General features: G+C 38.4%; 1 protein-coding gene across 2 annotated transcripts in view; it reads left to right on the top strand.

Moving 5' to 3' along the window:
- Positions 1 to 17,523, top strand: part of NEDD4 (NEDD4 E3 ubiquitin protein ligase) — a 51,084-nt gene extending 33,561 nt beyond the window's left edge. For both annotated transcript variants that reach the window (XM_068204030.1, XM_068204029.1), the window contains 20 exons: positions 392 to 509; positions 646 to 813; positions 2,565 to 2,630; positions 3,217 to 3,336; positions 3,742 to 3,951; positions 5,083 to 5,160; positions 5,421 to 5,475; positions 5,565 to 5,623; positions 6,475 to 6,540; positions 7,777 to 8,006; positions 8,561 to 8,682; positions 8,781 to 8,851; positions 10,474 to 10,569; positions 11,588 to 11,661; positions 11,824 to 11,884; positions 12,463 to 12,522; positions 12,618 to 12,725; positions 13,314 to 13,410; positions 15,584 to 15,656; positions 15,734 to 17,523. In XM_068204030.1, the coding sequence (XP_068060131.1) occupies positions 392 to 509; positions 646 to 813; positions 2,565 to 2,630; positions 3,217 to 3,336; positions 3,742 to 3,951; positions 5,083 to 5,160; positions 5,421 to 5,475; positions 5,565 to 5,623; positions 6,475 to 6,540; positions 7,777 to 8,006; positions 8,561 to 8,682; positions 8,781 to 8,851; positions 10,474 to 10,569; positions 11,588 to 11,661; positions 11,824 to 11,884; positions 12,463 to 12,522; positions 12,618 to 12,725; positions 13,314 to 13,410; positions 15,584 to 15,656; positions 15,734 to 15,836 (2,035 nt within the window). In that variant the 3' untranslated portion in view covers positions 15,837 to 17,523. The remainder of the gene's footprint in view (positions 1 to 391; positions 510 to 645; positions 814 to 2,564; positions 2,631 to 3,216; positions 3,337 to 3,741; positions 3,952 to 5,082; positions 5,161 to 5,420; positions 5,476 to 5,564; positions 5,624 to 6,474; positions 6,541 to 7,776; positions 8,007 to 8,560; positions 8,683 to 8,780; positions 8,852 to 10,473; positions 10,570 to 11,587; positions 11,662 to 11,823; positions 11,885 to 12,462; positions 12,523 to 12,617; positions 12,726 to 13,313; positions 13,411 to 15,583; positions 15,657 to 15,733) is intronic.
- Positions 17,524 to 19,769: the final 2,246 nt, after the last annotated feature.

Raw genomic sequence — 19,769 nt, 5'->3', positions numbered from 1 at the left:
AGTGATCATATTGAATGTACTGTGCTCTGGAAGTGTGTGTTCAAATAGAAACTGGTTGCAGTTGAAGAGATAACAACTATAGGAATGGAAACTAGATAATTTTTCAGTTTTCAGCCTGTTTTTTTCCTCCCATCAGGGACTTTGTTAAATTGTTTGCCTTATTTTTTTTTGGTTCCCCCACCCCGGAATGCTACCTGGTTCTTCAGCTTACACTTCACATTGACATGAATTTATTAATCTTAAACAGTTTACATTAATTTATGTAGTCCAGACTGTTTCTTTTTCTTCTGCCAAAATGACTGTGATGTATGTTTTTGCTGTTAGCCTGGCTTACTGTTGAAAGATAAACTCTGACTGCTGTTTGCTGACTTCCCCCACCCTGCCCCACCAGGGACAGTGTGGCTGTGGCAGATCTTGGCAGTGTGCAGCTGGAGGCCCAGCACGTGTTCACTCACCGGCGACAGATATCAGAGGATACAGAGAACACAGACAACAGAGATTCCCCTGAGGTAAAACAAACCATCTCGAAATGTTTCTGAAATACAAGTGATTTTTTTAATCTAGCATACTCAAAAAGTTTGTCTTAAATAATTGTAACTTGGAACTACTTTTAAAATATGTTTTCCCTTTGTTTTCCTTTTAAAGAGCTGGGAAATTATAACTGAAGATGAGGCAACAATGTACAGCAGTCAGAATGTTCAAATGCCTCTCTCGCAGAGTACCTGTGATATACAGAGTCATCTTGCAGAAGAATTGAGTAACAGACTTACTACCTCTGGAAGTCCAGCTACTGGCCAGTCAACAGCCTACATTGTAAATTATTTTTCTACTTGTTCTGATAGAATTAGATCCATAAACACTTTATTTAGGAATTACATTTTTAATTTCTTCTCAAATGCACACACTTTAAGAATAGTCTTTTTGCTGTAGAATCCCATCTAAGCAAGCATTTTCTTCCGCTCTGATTTGCTTATATGGATTTCTGCCTGAGATTAAAACAGATTTGTGTGAATTATTTTTCAGTCTGTATATCTACCTGTTAGTCTAGTGTCGTAGAGTGCTGAAAACTATGAGTGAAAAAATCTATCTGTATCTTGAAAGCTTATTTCTAAGGGAGTTGTGCTATATGAGTTACTTTTCCAATTAGAAAAAGTTCTAAGATTGACCATTTTTCATTCTGGACAGTGGGATAAGGTTTTATGATTGGGTTGTGTAAACCTGCTGCTTCCTTAGCAGCAAAACAGGGAGTTTGCTCATACAGTTCCACAGCCCTTGTGCCAGCTGTGGAACTTGCCAGACCTCTGCATGAGGCTGTTCATCTTGCTAACCCAGCAGAAAGCTACTCTCTTTTCCCCAGCTCTGCTTTTTTGCAGTTTGAGCGACTGAAACAGCATGCTAGGTTGTCTGACAAATGCTACAGTAGCAGAGGAAAAACAGCAGGAGCATGTAGCCAGGGTGAAACTCGACTTTTTGGTGGTGTGGTAGCAAGCAATTAAATAAGCTCAGCTGTCCTGTGAAACCCGAGCTCCACAAACAGCCTTGTAACCTGATATGTGAGTGAGAAATCCACTGTCCATTGAGGAAAGCCTTTAGAGGTGACCCAGGCCATCTAGTCTGTTAGATTTTGGTACTGAAATAATCACTAGTTTGTGTGATGTTAAGAATGCCCTTCCAAATGTAAATTTGGAATTGACAGTGTTTATCTGAGTTTGTACAAATGTATCACTAGTGTTGCTGGAAACAGTCAAGTGAGAGTAACAAGACTTCACTTGATCTCTGCTGTTCAGCATTCAGTGGATAGCAAAGAAAGTGTTATTTCAGCTTGCTTGGGTGGCCTGAGCAAAGAAAGAAGCAGATGTTCAAATTATTTTGAGTCAGCTAGAATGGCAGTCTTGCCTTTTTCCACCTGCATTACACCCCACCCCCCCACCAAAAAGACTTTAAAAGTTAATCATGCTTTTCCTTTGAAGTACTTCAGTAGTGTATGGATAGGGGAAAATCCTTCAAATAGTTGTGGAAATTCTGGAGCAAAATGAAATACAGGTGCCTAATTAAATAGCAAGTGAGATCTAAATGTGACTGTAGGCAGGAAGGTGGACACTTAGGTAAAGTCCAGGGATTGAATTGCTCTTCTCAAACTGGTTATCTCAGACTCTCATACCTTTTCATTATTGACCTAATTTACTCTCTGGAAAGTTGTGTTAGCTTTGCTCTATTGCAGACTTCACTGACAACACAAAAAGTTCAATACTGTAAACTCAATTTTACTGTAACTATTTGTAATAATGTTTTACATGCCAAAACATCTATTGCTAGAGTATTCTGAACTTTCACAAGCCTCTAGCATTCTAAGGTTATAACAGACTCTGTGAACTTGATGTTTCTAGCTGTTAAAACAAGAATTTAAAAAATATTACATTAAATCATGTTTCAAAAGAAATACAACACTTTGCTCAGGGTGGAAACTGTAATAGCTTGAAGTGTGATAGCCATTGTTGGCTGTTTGCTGCCATCCTTAAAGCTGCAGTAATAGCTAATGTGTCATTCCTCTCCACTCCTTCAAGAACCATTCCAGCAGAAGAGGTAGTCTGCAGACATACAGACTTGAAGAGCAGCCTGCACATCCAGTGGTAAGTCATTTTTCAAAAAACACAGGCTTTTAGCTGTGTTAGTAGCTGACATTTCAAATGAGATTTGGCCTTCTTGCCCAGCAGCTGTCCTGACAAAATGGCAATTATGGGTCTATTTTAGCTTTAAAGTTTCCACGTTTCATCTTAGTTTAGCATTATCTTGATGCATAGCCTTCAGAAGGAAGTAGTCTTGCCCTGATGATAAGAGTTTCATTTTTCAAATGGTTTGCCTTATAATTGTTTACTTCTAATTAAAAGCTATACCACATTCCATTATGCTTTTATGGTGACACTGCAAACTGTGATCTCATAGCCAGAAGTACTAGGCTGGATCAGCCTAAACCAGGTATATAAATGAATCCTTTAACATGAAGAGTTTGAATTTTGTATAAACAAACAAATAACAATTTGTTACTTCATACTATTGAAAAAGGACTTAAATACTTTTTATCTATTTTATCCAGATCATAAGTCATGAACCTTCTAGAATATAGTTTTGTTGTTTTAAATTGACGGAGGAAAACCTTTTCACAGTAAGTTTCATCATTTCCTTAATTGTTTTTTGTCTGTTATCACTAATATTTAGTTACTGCCTACTTCATCTGGATTACCCCCAGGCTGGGAAGAACGACAGGATGAAAAAGGAAGGTCATACTATATAGATCACAATTCTAGAACCACTACCTGGATAAAACCAGTTGTACAGGTACTGCCTGTCTTCATTTTACTGACGTTTGTATTCACTGAACTTTTAAAACATCTTGTGTAATAGAAGCGGAGAGATGGCTTTGAAATAGAACACGTAAAAGGCATAAACTGTAAAGTACCACATAAAATATCTGAGAGACTGCATGGGCAGTTAGCAACAGTGATGTTTATGGCAAGTCACTCTCCCTTCCGGAGAGTGGTAGCTGACTGGGGAGGCTGGAAGGCTTCTGTAAGCCTTCAGCACAATCAGTGATTGGTAGTCAATGTAGTTGATATAATGAAATCTATCAGGGACTTGCTTTATGAAACTGCTTTCATGAGTCAAAAATACAGGTTAATGGAAAAAAGATACTTCTTTACAGGGCTTTGATTTGATAGGATGTTTTTTGGTCATTTACCATAGATTGCTGCGGAAACAAGTCAGGTGTCAGCTGCACAAAGTATTTCTATAGGAAGACAACCACAAGCAGCATCAAGTGATTCATCACAACAGTCTTCTCAGCAGCAGCAGCCTGAAATGGAGCAAGGATTTCTCCCTAAAGGCTGGGAAGTTCGACATGCACCCAATGGGAGACCATTCTTTATTGACCACAATACCAAAACTACAACATGGGTAATGGAAAACTGTTCTCATCAACTGAAATTCTAGTTCCTCTTGAGTCAAAACTTTGCTGCTTTCAGCAAGCTTACGTTATGTTTCTTTAGTGCCAAGATAGCTGTATCTGTCTGTTCAAGAGCATGGTTGAGATCATGGTGCTAATAAAGCCAAGGTGGGGCATTCAGTCCCTGTACAGACCATGGAGATAGACTCCATGATCCTTGTGGGTCCCTTCCAACCCAAAATATTCTGTGTGAGTCTGAGTGATATATAATAAAAAAGCTAAGGTAATTATAACTTGGCAAGTTATAATTATAACCTGTCATGAGTAGAAGAGTATCAATTTTGCTAATTTTATTGGTACTTGAAAGTTTAGGAAGCTTTTACCTCCTTAGAAGGAGAAAAAGAGGAATCTGTTTCACAGATGTAAGCCCTCCTAAATGACATTGCAGAACTTGGTAGCTTGCAGGAGCTGTTCACAGAAATGAGTTCTGTAAACATACCTTCAACAGGAAATCCATTACCTTGAATTCATCACAGGGCACAACACAAATTTCTGTGAATGCTCAGAAAAGCAGACCAGATGCAAGTTCCATATGGACGAGGGAGCTGTACAGCTGCAGTTCCACAGAGGGGCACTGCACACCACTTGGCAGTGCTATTAGATGAGCTTAAGAATCTCCAGAGTAAGTCAGTGTTACAGTCAGGTGAAAGGGAAAGAGAAATGCATTAAATTGATCCAAAATGAGTATTCTTTTCTCCAGGCAGATGAGAAGAACTCGTTAAACACAACCACCTTCATCCAAGCTCCCACAAAAAACCCCAACCCATCAACCAAACAACAAACAACCCCTCCAAACCCAAAAAGTATAAGGTGTGGAAGGAGTAATTTGACTCAATTACACAAAAATTGAGTTGAATGAGGGATTTATATTTATATATATGTAAATAAAATAAAGTGAGAGGTTATTAGAAGATGATTGTAAATTACTGGAGGACTGAGAATCCACAAGGATTTCTCTGGCTGCAGAATATGCAACCATTACATGCCTACTAGGCATATTCTTGACAAAATAATAAAGACCAAAAAATTTTTTTAAAAAACAGCAAAAGGATTTTAACATGCTGCTTGTTTTCTTTTCAAAGGAAGATCCAAGACTGAAAATTTCTGCTCATCCAAGGAGAAAGACTTCCCTTGATCCAGTTGACCTGGGCCCATTACCAGTAAGTAAACCATTTTCTAGTTGTTTTGCAGATGAAACAATTTAAACTATTTAAGTTAGCATTATTAAAATTTGCACATGAGAAAATGCAGCTTGCTTTCTTCCTACAAGAAGTACTGTTCTGAATTTCAGTGCTGATAGTAGATGGGGGAGGAATGCCCCTAACTGTAGATCATGTTGAGTTCTAGGCACACTATATGATCAGAAATTTATAATAAAAATGTAATAAAAATATGTAATAAAAATCTTGCATTTTTACAGCCAGGGTGGGAAGAGAGAACTCACACAGATGGAAGAATATTCTTCATAAACCACAGTATGTACAGTGTGGTGTTCTTCCCTATTCATCATTTTATTTGTGAACATTGTTTGAATTAATGGAACTAATTAAAAATTTTCTTGCAGATACAAAGAGAACACAATGGGAGGATCCTCGACTGCAGAATGTGGCAATAACTGGACCAGTAAGCTTTCCTAATGTAGATTTTTGTATTTTTCAGAAATACTGTTAATAGAATCCAAGCTTGTGTCATTTATCAGTTAGTTGGTCTAGAAAGTGAAACTTTCAGGGTGTCTGAAAGCATAGCATTTTTATTTCTTTTTAAAAACTGTTTAGAAAGCTTTCTGGGGAAATGGTCTTTAAATGGCAGAAAGAAAAAGCAGTTCCCATGGTAGTAAGAAAGTTTCCTTATAGGCTGGAGGGAGGGCTTTGAAGTGTGTAAGGAAGTGTTATTTATTTCTTGTCCACACTAGCTCAATTTATGAAGTAAAACTGGGAAAAAAAAAGAAAAAAAAAAAGAGATTAAAGAGGAATTAAATTGATTTTCAACTGAAAAATAATTATCCAATCTCAATACTTAATCTGAAGTGTGAAATTACCAGAACTAATTGCAAAGATGGTTTGCATTGTAATTATAGATGGGTTTTAGTGTTCAGCTGATATCTGCGTTTATTTATAGCCTGCATATGTAAACAACCTTCCCTGTCCATGGAAAACAGAGGTGTTTCTAGCCAGGTCTCTCATGATCCAGCAGGGAAATAGATGCTTTTATGGACGTCACCAAAGGCATTTTGGTCACTTTGATTGGGGCCACTCAGGGATCTCAGGCAGTTACATCAGCTAATGAGGAAATACAGCATGACTTCTGTGGATCTGATCTGAGCTAGCACTTCTCAAGTGCTTTTCATTCCTGCTGTTTATAAACTGGAAGTTTCCCCTGGCACTCAGTAAAACATGTATTCCTGTTATCTCAGAATTTAAATGGGTTGTTTGTGTTTCACAAGACACATGAGACTTTTTTTTCCCTCCCCAAAGGCTGTGCCTTACTCCAGGGACTATAAACGGAAGTATGAATTCTTCAGAAAGAAATTGAAGAAACAGGTTAGTAATCAGCAGGAATCCAGCAGCAGGTTATGAAACTTAGACCCCTAAACAAGGGAAAGCAAATTCACAGGGAAGGTGAATTTACTGTCTGATCACAAATATATTTGTGAAGCACCAACTTCATAACAATTAGCATTTGCTCTAACAGCAGGATTTGTGACTTTTTGCACTGATGAAGACTGTAAGCAATCTAATTAAAAAAGTAGACATTCTCAAAGGTTAAAATGTCATGAACCTGAAAGTAAGACTGGCAACAGAAAAGTCTGGAAATCACTGATCCAGCATAGAGTAGCTTTTGAAAGTCAGAATGTGGAAAGTTCTCAGAGTAGATTTCAGTCTGTCTATGTAGAAATCTCTACTGTCATCATGATCAGGCTGGATGACTGCAATAAATTGTTACAGCCTTAAAATCTGAAGTTTATGGATCTTGTTTCCAAACTCTAGTTTGAAGTGGCAGTGCCAGGTATATTTATATCATGTAGCATAAAAGACTGTAAATAGCATCTGGACAGCCAGATAACAATGAGTCTGCACAAGTTCAATCAAATTTTACATCCTTGGGAGGTATTTTGCATATGTAATAATAGCCTTTGAGTTTAGATCCATGCTTTGCCTTCTACCTGCCAAGTCTGCCTGTAGATTTCACACAAGTATATATACACACACCTTGTTTTTTGTGTTCCTAGTAAAACAAGATTGACATTCGTTCAAATGTCAGTATCTGAATCTGAGATAAAGAACTCAGCCACACAATACAGTTGTGGTAGTTTGAGAATTAAATGCAACTGTAGATTTTGTCTTAAGTAGGAGAATGGGACACCTAGGCTCATACAATATTGAACTAGAAGGTGAAATAAGTCAGGTAAAATGGTTCCAGATAATTTTGTGTCAACTGTGAGCTGTTTTTAATCAAGTGTGTAATACGATAAATGTTCAGTGTCAGAAGAGACTCCATGCCTTGCTGCATGCAGAGCAACTGCCCATATGTTTTTACTAATAAAAACTTACTTTAACTGTATTTTCTTAACATGAAATAGAAGTTAATGTCTGAAATTCTCTTTGCTAGTTGAATTGTAGATAAATGGAGCCTCTTTTAAATTGTATTATGTTTCCAAGTTATGTAAGGAAACAATTTCTGTGCCCTCTTTGTTTTCAGAATTTGCATATTCTGCAAAACTATAAGATGCTGGGTTTTGTTTTATTATGCTTTGCTTTCATGTTTCTCTTTTTTAGAGTGATATTCCAAATAGGTTTGAAATGAAAATTCATCGCACAACAATCCTTGAAGATTCTTACAGAAGAATCATAGCTGTAAAGAGAGCAGACTTCCTTAAAGCAAGACTTTGGATTGAATTTGATGGTGAAAAAGGTTTAGACTATGGAGGAGTTGCCAGGGAATGGTTCTTCCTTCTCTCTAAAGAAATGTTTAATCCTTACTATGGATTGTTTGAATATTCAGCTACGTAAGTAATACCGCTCTGGAAGATGTGAAAACTTAGGAAAAGAAATTGTATTTCTCGTACCTTCTTTAAAAATGGGGTTCCTGCTGCCCTTGCAAATGTACCAGAGGGTTTAGTTGATAATAACAGTGATAATCTGCACCCAGTTGCTTGACAGAAGAGTAGTGTGGAGCCAGTACTTGTAGGTTTTTTTACAGCAGTCTAACATAAGCCGTGGCATTTTTTGCATGGACAAGCATGTGCTTGCAACCATCTCCTGCATACTGAAGAGGCAGTATGTAACCAGTAATGCAGAGAATGTTACTCTGCTTTAAAACGAATGGGAGTTAATCCCTTCTCCTTGGTATATCTCTAATTTACTGAGGTAGTTCGTGGTGGTTGTTTCTGATACACTAATAGGCTTCTATTACATATTGTTTAATACTAGATATCATCATGAAAAGCAATAACTGATTAAATAAGTGATGTCTTTCAGATCTTCAAATGTGAGACTGGTCCAATAGTACAACATTTTTGTTTTTCTTTCTCTTCCCTGTTCCCTCCTTCCAACTCTTTAGGGATAACTATACTCTGCAGATCAATCCGAACTCTGGACTTTGCAATGAAGATCATCTCTCTTATTTCAAGTTTATAGGTCGTGTGGCTGGAATGGCTGTTTACCATGGCAAACTTTTGGATGGTTAGTATTTATCTTATGTAATGTGATATTCAGATTAATATTGCATGTGTTTTGAGTCCTAAGTTACATCTGTTAAACTTATTTCTTCTTCTTTAAAGCCTTTTTTATTCGTCCTTTTTACAAGATGATGCTCCAAAAGCCAATAACACTACATGATATGGAGTCTGTGGTATGTAATTTGCTTTACCATGTTGACAAATTTAATGTTAATTTATAATTTTTTTATTTATATATATATATCTTTAATGACATTTTGAAGGTTGAAAATGCATGATTCAAAGATATCTTAGGCTACATCTTTTATAAGTCTGTAAGTTGTATAGGAATTAAGACTTCCAATGAAAATCAAAGACCTAGACTCAGGTTCAAGTCAGTTAAGCTGTATTGAAAACAATAACTGTATTTTCTTAGCATGAAATAGAAGTTAGTGTCTGAAATTCTCTTTGCTAGTTGAATTGTAGGTAAATGGAGTCTCTTTTCAATCATATTGTGTTAGGTTTCCAAGTTATGTAAGGAAATAATTTCTGTGCCCTCTTTGTCTATTTTCAGAATTATCTGTGATGTTTTTTTAAAATGTTTTAGACACTGAGGTTGTTAAAATGGAATATAAATACTTTAAGGATTGCTATCTTAACCTTTTTTTAAATTAGTTATTTTTTCTTTGATTATGAAATTTAATTATTTCAGGGACTGAAAATATTTGAGTGATACAGTGTAACGTTTTTAGAGGAAAACATGTCCCTTAGACTTTTCTTGTTTGGTTGATTCCCTGATAATGGCTCTTATCTAGAATGCTCATGGACAAAGTGATGTTTATTGTGGCTTTTTAATCTCTTTCTGGTTTTGCTGCCCTTTAAGATTACAGCATGTAGTTGCTATCTGTTTCGGAGTAATAGATTTATAGATGTGTCCTGATTTTTTTTTTTTTTTTTTGTTTTTTGTTTTGATTTGGTTTTTGTTTGGTACTCTAGAATGATGAAATGGTTTGGGTTGCAAGGCAGGCACACCTTCCACTAGAAGGGTGTTGCTCCAAGCCCTGTCCAACCTGGTCTTGAACACTTCCAGGGATGGAGCAGCCACAGCTTCTCTGGGCAACCAGTGCCAGTGACTCACCATACTCACAGGGAAGAATTTCTTAATATCCAAGCTAGATCTACCCTCCTCATCCTATCACTACACTCCCTGATAGAAAGTCTCTCACCATCTGCTCTGTAGCTCCTGTAGTGATGCTGGAAGGTCTCCTGGAGCCTTCTGTTCTCCAGGCTGAGCACCCCCAGCTCTCCCAGCCTGTCTCCAGAGCAGAGGTGCTCCAGCCCTCATAGCATCTTGGTGGCCTCCTCTGCACTTGCTGCAGCAGCTCCATGTCCTTACGCTGGTGGCCCCAGAGCTGAGTAGAGGGACAGAATCACCTCCCTCAACCTTCTGGTCACACTGCTTTGGATGGAGCCAGGATGTGGTTGGCTTTATCTTAATTTTCATTTCCTAAGGTTCTTTGTAGTAACGCCTGACAATAAAAAGAAGCTAAATAGAGGATGAGAGACAAGAGTCCAAAATATATTGCTTCAGATAGTGCTATGCCATCTTACCACCATTTTGCTGTTGGAGACCTTTGCATAGATTGCTGAGCAATCAGGTTTTAAAGGTCTTCAGAGCTTTTTACAACTGCAGTGTCTCTGTATCCAGTATAGGATTACCCTAGGCAGAAGTGTTCACTGGGCTGTCATGGAACCTCTTGTAGTTTATGAGGTGGCTACTTTATTTAGTGTCTACTATTTTGTAATTTTCTCTTAGGATAGTGAATATTACAATTCTCTGAGATGGATTCTTGAAAATGATCCAACAGAACTGGACCTCAGATTCATAGTTGATGAAGAACTTTTTGGTCAGGTTAGTATGTTCATGTAATCTGGAATAGAAAAAAACATGGAACAAAATACTTGACCTGTGAAATTAGGGGATTTTATGTGTATGGTGTTAAGAAAACCCCTTTGCTCACTCAGCTCTTTCCACTCATGCAGTGAGTGTATTTCAGCCTGGCGTGATAAAGGACTTGGAAATAAGCAGAGCTTTAAAAAATTGTTTGGTTTTTTTTCATTGTTGAATACTACTTGCATTGAAATAAAGCTGTTGCTGTGAAGGCAACCAAGACTAAGATATCCATAGTCCATTATTTGATGGGGTGTAGAGGTTGGGTTTATGTGATTGGCTGGAAAGGATGAGCTTCTTTGGAAACTGCTGGAATTCCTGGGAGATAACATGTTTCCTTTCTCTTAAGATGTACTAGAAACCTATAGTATAAACAAGTTTGTTATTGCATACAAAGCTGTTTAGATAAGTCATGTAGAAATACCACAGATCTTGAATAAACCTTCCAAATTATAGTTGCCAGCTAGATCTAATGATAATAACCTTTATGGTCTTGTGTAACAACAGTGATCCTGAGAAGAAGCAATGAAAATGCACATCCATAATAACTGAAAATGAGATATTTATCTTCTGAGGTTCTAGTAGTATAAGTCACTTTGTGAGAGAGATTGATTCACTTACTGGGATGCTTGCTGAAGTGGTTTCTGTAACTGTTTTTCCTTGAGATTTGGAATGAGGGCTGGGTCATGGAATATGCAGTTAGAGAAGCGTGCCTTACTCTGCACCTTTGTGCAGTCTTGGGTGGTGTTTTGTAGCAGGTCAAGAAAAAAATGAGGTTTCCCATTGCACCCCTTAATAATACAACATTTTTTAAAAAAATGTACCACATTGTGTTTATTAGGTGACCTGTGTGACTGGATCTGTTTCTCACAGTTCTCAAATTCTGCAGTCTTCAGGAGTTGCATGAGTTTTCTAATATTAACATAGGAATTTTGTTATATTCACCTTGTTGAAGACCTGTTCTGTGCATTGCATTTAGACCCATCAGCATGAACTGAAAAGTGGTGGATCAGAAATAGTTGTGACCAACAAGAACAAGAGAGACTACATTCAGTGAGTAGTGGCTGCTGTGTGCAGTGTACCTCAGTGGATTGCCCTCTAGCACAGGGGATCTGTGTTAGCTTTATTTACAAAAGGAAGTTCTTGCTCTGTGTATAAATCACTTTTATTTTATATGCGTTTTTTTTTTTTTTTTGGTTTTTTGTGTTTTTGCAGTCTTGTAATTCAGTGGAGATTTGTGAGCCGAGTACAGAAACAAATGACAGCCTTTAAAGAGGTATAGTTTTAATTACAAAATAAATTCTTCTAACAGTTTGTTGCATCTGATATTAAGGTTTTTTGGACACCCTGAAGACCCACTAATTATTTTGTTTAAAGTATTAAAAAAGACAGTGATACTGTTTGTAGTGTCAGCTTTGAATTATTTCAGAGTTAAAAATATTTTGTATGTTTTTACTGAGGTGTTTAATTCATCTTGAAAAATTTGGTTATTTCTCAATCCTGATTGACAGCTTTAGCTGTAAAGCAAACTATTTAATGACCTCCGCAGAAATTAAACTTAATTTAATTATATTAGTTTGATTTAAACTAGGCAATTTACCTTTTTTTGTACAAATTGTATTACATAGATGATATTCAGACTTCTATACTCATAATTCAGTGTTGCACAGTAAAGATGTGAGAAATCGATTTAAAGTACTATAATGAAACTGAGGACTACTGGTGTCCAAATATCTGTATTTGATATATTGCTTTGGCTGTGTTTACCAAAGCCTCTAAATATCCTTCTTCATGACTAAAAATGCTAAAATAATGTTGCCTTGGTTTTTTACAAACTTCCCTCATCTTTTTTAGGGCTTTTTTGAACTAATACCACAGGATCTAATTAAAATTTTTGATGAAAATGAGCTAGAGGTAGGTGTATCATGGAAAAGAAAACAAATTATGTTGAAACTTTGTTTTACTGACTTAAACTTTGGTGTTGTTTGTTTATTTTTTTATCTATGTAGTTATTAATGTGTGGATTGGGAGATGTGGACGTGGCTGATTGGAAACTACACACAAAATACAAAAATGGCTACAACATAAACCATCAAGTAATACAGTGGTTCTGGAAGGTACCATGAAGTTCTAATATTTTCTTATTGAAAACATGTTCAAAAGCTGCTGCCTTTCTGCTAGGTTATAGTTTGCTTCATTAAAAGGTCAGGTAGATATTATTTGACCATTAAAATTCCAAAGTAAGAAAACTAAAGATGAGATGCATGGTAAGAATGTAAATGCAATACTGATGATTGCTTCTTAAAAAAATCCCTGTCTGACTGGGGTTAAAAATATTTGTGTAGGTTTTCCTGGCATGGTTACACTAAAGAGGTGTTAAACTCTTCTGTTTAATAAATTACAGGAATTTGGCTTCTAGATCATAACATAAGAAACTTCAAAGAAAGTAGGGGGCCAAATCTTCAAGGGAAGCATTTTAACAGCCTGCTGAGCAGTAACCATACTCTTGTTACAGTGCCATTAAAAAATTGTTGACTTCATAGCTTAAAGCAATAGGCAGAGAATTAGACTGTATGTGTCACTAAAAAAATGCATATGTATATCATTGATAATGATTTAAAGGTAGATACTATGTTGCATAAGTCTACTGGCTTAAAACTTTAATTTAAAAAGAAATCTTTAATTGTAATCATTATCATACATAGGCAGTCTTAATGATGGACTCTGAAAAGAGAATAAGATTACTTCAGTTTGTTACTGGCACATCACGTGTTCCCATGAATGGGTTTGCTGAGCTGTATGGTGAGTACTTAAGATTATCTTCACAATTAAGTAACAAAGAACCTGATACCTACATTGTCCTGATGTTTGACTTCAGACATTGTCAACTTTTTTTTCAAATTTTCTTTTAAAATTTAGTATGTACTGGCAGTTATAAGAAATAAAATTAGAGAAGAGTCACTTATATCACATGTTTCCATGTTCTATATGGGAGCATATTGTGTTAATTCTGGTTTTGGAAGTTTTTAAATGTATACGAGTTCTCAAATGAATGTGGATTTTTAAAGTTCTCAAGAGCTGCAAAAATCCCTGTTTAACACATGATTGAGCTTGAAGAAAATTCTCAGTTATCCAAGATCTGATTACAAAGACATGCTGGCATCAGCAGTTAACTTCAGTTCCACAACTGCTTTTATCTGCTCACAAGCCGTGGTTGTACAGATGCAGTTGTTTGTAAGGATATACTCCAAAGGGGACCACTGAAATGTCATGACATAAAGTCAGAAGAAAAGTACTGAACCTACAACATTGAGACTGAGACAAGCAGAGGACAGCAGGGAGCAAATTTCAATAGCAAAGCCAGAAAAGCCACTGTGGGCAGACTGCAGGCAAGCAGATAGAGCAGGCCACAAAGGGTGGGGATGCTTGGCTTAGGGGAAGTTTGTTCTCAGCTGCCATCAGCTATTATGTTTTCTGCTAGACTACTTTATTAAGGTTAAAAGTGCTTGAGATGCTGTGCAAATGACTGAATAGGCTAACTTGCCTCTTTGATTAAGCATTTCCTTTTTTATAAACATGACATTAATTTGTTTATAAAACAAAAGGATTGTGAACAAGACCACCCATCTTGTGTTTCCATGTCTTCATTTTCATCATAAACACTTAGTTTATTTTTTTTCTGTTCCAGCAGTAAATGAGTTGTAAGTTGCAGTGGACAGAACAGTGTGCTCAGCAGGCTTAGGTGTGTCTGCTGCTGCACCTGAGCCTTGGCATTGCTGTGTTACATACAGCACATGCTCATTGCAGGGGAGCCCAGCCAGAATTCTGCTGCCTCAGGAGCTCTGCTTATTTGTCTAAGAACACTACTAGAGACAGAACTAAGAACTGATACAGGGAAAGAAACTGCTGAAGTTCTTGGCTTCCTTCTGCCCAGGGATTAGAATATACTTGAGCAGTTTTCTGTAGTTGTATTCACTCACTCGTTAATGAAAAATTCAACTAGCAGTTGTCTTGCACAGCTTTGTTTATTTCTCTTGCAGTTATTTCTGCATTACTGTGGCCAGCATGCCGTCCTCACGAAACCCCAGTAACAATTATATTTCCTGTGCCTTGTGTTTGTAGTGCTGTATGTGGTTTTTCAGTGTTTGTGCTGGTCCGTGGTGCTTTGCTGCTGCCGGGCCGCTCCCTTGCCCCGCCCGCAGCCCTGGAGCCGCTCCCTGGCGGAGATCTCCCTCTCGTGGCACGGCCGGGCGCTCCTGCTCCCCAACGCGAGCGCTCCCCGCTCGGGGGCAAACCCGGCTGCGCTGGAGCACCGGGACGCTGAGCAGCCACTCTCTGACACAGTGCAGTTCTTGTCTTTCTCTTTTCTTAACTGCAGTCTCTTCCCAGCTTAAGGAAACGGTTATAAAACACTCCTTGCATCTACTTGGTGAGAATTGACAAGCCCAAGAAACTTAGAGCTGAGATGCTGTAACAGTTGTTGAAGGATAGAGGGAGCTGCGGCTGCCTTTGCTAGCCAAAAAATAAGAACATCCTGGGAGTACACATATGATTGCCATGTTTCCAGAAGTTCTCAGTTACTCTGTTTTTGTTGCTGCATAGGTAGGGTGGACATTGACTATTTTCTACCAGCTTGGCACATGGTGATAAACATGTATACGTTTTTATATGCAAAATTTATAAAACTGTCTTGTCCAGAAAACTTCAATGCCAGCTACTCTGCATGTACATTTAGGTCTTAGGCTTCTGCACTTGAGATGTAAAAGTCTCTTGAAACTGAGGTTTAGCAAGAAATAATTAAAATACAAGGGATTTGGGATTATTGACTGTTACTTTCTATAGTCTGTATTTTATTCATATAGATAGCGCCTTCAAATGTCAGACCTCAATTACAAAACCCCCAACAATGCCATCATTTGATCTCTGATTATAAAAGGATTTCATAATAGGGTGAAAATCGATGTGTTTTCTTCAGGTTCAAATGGACCACAGTTGTTCACAGTTGAACAGTGGGGTACCCCTGAAAAACTGCCAAGAGCTCATACCTGGTGAGTATTTAATTCAGATAAATTATGACCTCTAGTAAAAGTGATAAAATACTGAAGAGTTTTCATCTGTTTTTCAGCTTTAATCGCTTGGATTTGCCTCCATATGACTCATTTGAAGATTTATGGGATAAACTTCTTCTGGCGATTGAAAACACTCAGGGTTTTGATGGGGTTGATTAAGACACAGACATAAATTATGTTGGTCCAGTGCTGCAATTTCATTTTAAGGGTTTACAAACAAATCTGAATTTTCCAGGGACTACCATTGTATTTAGTCACATGGCTATTGAATCTTCATAGTATCATGTGTAAAATAACTAAGTATTAAAAATAACTAACTTTTGAAAATGTATTTTGTCATTTCCATAGTTTTGTGTATTTGCTGATACATGCAATATTGGATCAGCCAGTGCCAAGTAAGTCAAAAACTAAAATGTTTTAGCAGTTGCCTCTTGTACAATATTTGAGACTGTCCTGCAGTACACTACTAAAGTAAAGCTGCGAAGAAGTCTTTGCAGAGAATTTAAATTTGATTTGCTGCTTTAAGAGGAGCAACTGAAATTGTTAAACTGTTTTAAAGAAAACCCAGCCAAAAAAAAACCCAACAAACTTCATGTATTACAATATCATAATTTGTGCTGCTTCAGGCTCTTTGCAGCAGATCTGCCCAAAGCACCTTATCATTCAGCGTATTAGATAAAACATTGGAAAACATTTATTTGCAGAACACTGACTGCTGACACAGTTGTTACATTTCTGTTTCTAACTTGCTTTTGCTAAAACAGTGTAACAAACCCAAGATTTTTATATAAAACAGATAAGCAGCATAATTCTGAGTTTTAATGAGAAATTATATCCATTTTTTGTTTGAATTTGTATACTGATGTTGGTTAATTGAGGGTTCATCACTTTTTTGGATAAATTTGTAGTTGAACGATAATATTTTCAATTGAGCCTTTTGCAACAAATCAATCTTAAAGTGAAATTTGTATGGATATCATTCAGTATTTAGTTACTGATAGAGGCCTTTATTATCCATTCTTGCAGTATTGCACTACATAACAATAAAGAACATGTTTACAGGGTTTTCTGGGCCAAATTCAGCAGTCTGTTATGTGCAAACTCCTCTGAACTGCATGGAGGTTATGCACATGTGATCAGGTGCAGAATTTGGTTCTGTGATATGTTTACAGGTTGCTAGTTTCTACAGATGCATTTTTATATTTTTTTCTCCAGTGTTAGTCTAGAAACCAAATTTGTTAATACAGTATAACCAAAGTCATAACCAACAATGTGCAATTTATTGTAGATCAACTTGTCCTATATAAATATTAGTTTGATTTCTTTTGTAAATGTGGGTCTTTTTTGTATTAATATTAACTTTTTTTTTTTTGAGCAAGTGCTGGTTAAAATGATTAGCAAAGTTGGTTCTGAAAGAAAACAAATTGGTTTGTATACCTGGCTTGCTCAAATTTTAACATTTTATTACCAGTATGATCTGAGGAAATGACAGTACCTAGCTTTGGCCACCAAATTTCTGTTCAGTCACAGTCTTTATAAATATGCAAGAAGGAAGTGTAGCACATCTCTCTCTGAAGATATGTAAATTATGTAACAAGTGTTAATGGGTCTTAAGGGATATTTGAAATCCCACTTTGTTTTATCCTTTGACTAGGTCATTAGGACTGAGAGTATTACATGTAAATAAAGGTAACTTATACAAATTTCCCAAATCTATATGCAGTTTTGTAAAACGTGAATGATATATCAGTAAATCTGTATAGATTTGAATGTAGCAGGTTTTGTTGCATACTTTAAAGTATAAAATAAGAATCCTGAGAGCAGTAAATAAAAGTTTATTCTAATATGTTGTGATTCAGTTCTTTGAAGTGCAAATCAGTAATCTTGAAATAGCAAGAACTGAGTAATTTTTGTACTCCTAGGCAGGCCACGGCAGTAGTTCCAGCACAACATGCTGCTGCTTTTGCAGAGCAGTGAAGATGCAGCAGTGCTGTTTCCTGCTGTTCTGCTCCTGAGAAGTGCAGCCTTGGAAAAACACACACTGTGTTTTTATAGAAGCTCTGGGTCACTGTCAGCCTTCAGTGCATGGCCAGCCTGGAGATGCTGAGGGGAGGCCCTTCAGCAAGGCCACTGAGCAGGTGAGGCAGGGCCAGGCTCCTCCCTGCTCTGGGAACCTTCCTGGCAGGTGCACAGCTGGGTGGGGAGTGGGAGAGGGGCTCTGAAACCCTGCACCAGCAGCAGGGAGTGCCCAGCAACAGGTCCTTTCTTGAAACTGTTTGTGGGGGAGTGGTGATAGCAGCTTGTGCTTAAGTAAAGGAAAGGTTGGTGGTGCTGAGTATCATAGAATGGCCTAGGTGGGAAGGGGACCTTGAAGATCATCCAGTTCCAACCCCCTGCCATTGGCAGGGACACCTTCCACCAGACCAGGCTGTTTAAAGCCCCATCCGACCTGGCCCTGAACACCTCCAGGGATGGGGCAGCCACAGCTTCTCTGGGCAACGTGTGCCAGTCCTTCACCATCCTCACAGTAAGTTTTTCCTAATATCTAATCTAAACTTAATGTCTTTCAATTTGAACCCATTCCCCCTCGTTCTGTCACTACATGCTTTGTCCCATCTATCCTCTAAGTTCCCTTTTGGTATTGGAAGGCCACAACTAGGTCACCTTGAAGCCTTCTCTTTTCCAGAACAATCCCAGTTCTCTCAGCCTTTCTTTAGAGGAGAGGTTCTCCAGCCCTCTGGTTGCAGGGCAAATGGGGCAAGGTGATGGGAGTGAGGCAGCCTTTATGGAGAATGGCACAGGCTGAAGTGGGCCTGCCTTGTGTGCCTGAACACAAGAGGCAGCCAGGGAGGAATAAAAGACATGGCCCATATTGCTGGATGGAGTGAGGACTGCAGAAGGGGCAACAGGCTGGTGCAGACCCTTACAGGAACATCCTGGTCAGGACTTGCCCTAGGCTGCTCTTTGTCATGAGGAAGGGAGCAGGGTGATTTTTGTAGCTTCTCAAGCAATTCTGGAGTTGTAAACCAGGCTCTCACATCTGTGGGCAGGGCAGTGCAAGGGGAAGCAACCTGAGGTTTCTGTAGGGTGTCATGAACAGCCAAGCAAGGGTGCAGTCTTGGGCAACCAGGGAGATGCTCTTTGGGATCTGCTGCATGTCCCTTTGTACTTGTATTTTCTGTACATCATCCTCTGTATTCCCTGAAGCACATACACAGAGAGAGAGGGGGGAGGAAACTCCAGAGATGCTTCTATGAACACTCATTTTTATCACCAGAAACACAGTTCTGCATGTCAGCTGCAGATTTCTTACTGTGGCAATGCAGAGGAGAAGTTAACAGCTGCTTCCTTGCGAGCCAGCAACCAGCTCTGTCCCACTGATTTCATTGCTCTTAACACCCAGGTGAGGTGTAAGGAAGAAAAGTTTCTCAGGTAGGTAAGAGTTAATCTACTAGGGAAAAAATGGATATAGGGTTGATGTTTAGTAAGAGACTTTGTGCACGTGTGGTTAAGAAACATTGATGAATGAAGAGACTGAGAGATGAAAAAGATCTTGAGAAAAATGTGCATTCTAAGGGAAGGGATGGGTCACAACAGGAGGCAGGGGATGACTGCAACAGGAATAGTTTTACTTTCCTTAGCTTTAAAAACACCACATTGAAAATTCAGGGGAGTTTGTGATTGAAGTTTCCTGGGCTGCTCCAAGCTGGAGAGCTGTAAGCAAAACACTTCCCTCCTGTTGGTTGTGGCTTCTGCAGCTCAGTACTGATTCCAGGCATCTTGTATAGAACCTGGAGACTCCAGTGGAGGCTCTGCCTGGGATTTGGACTCTTGGCTGGGCTGGGAGTGGCCACAGGCCTCCCTGGGCACTGGAGATGCCTGGGCCAGGCCCCTGGGGTCAGTGGGTGATGGGGCACAGCAGGGATGTGAGCTGCTGGCACAGCAGGGATGTGAGCTGCTGGCACAGGGGTTAGATGTGTTAGGATGGTGTGAAACCTCCGGGAAACTTTTCAGGGGCTGAACTTCCTTAGGAAGTTAAACTATTCCTGTTGCATGTTTAATAAGGCTGGTGGTTGTGTTTATTTGTGTGTT

Source organism: Anomalospiza imberbis, chromosome 13, assembly GCF_031753505.1.
Source record: "Anomalospiza imberbis isolate Cuckoo-Finch-1a 21T00152 chromosome 13, ASM3175350v1, whole genome shotgun sequence".
NCBI classification, from domain to species: Eukaryota; Metazoa; Chordata; class Aves; order Passeriformes; family Viduidae; genus Anomalospiza; species Anomalospiza imberbis.
This window is presented reverse-complemented; position numbering and strand designations above follow the sequence as displayed.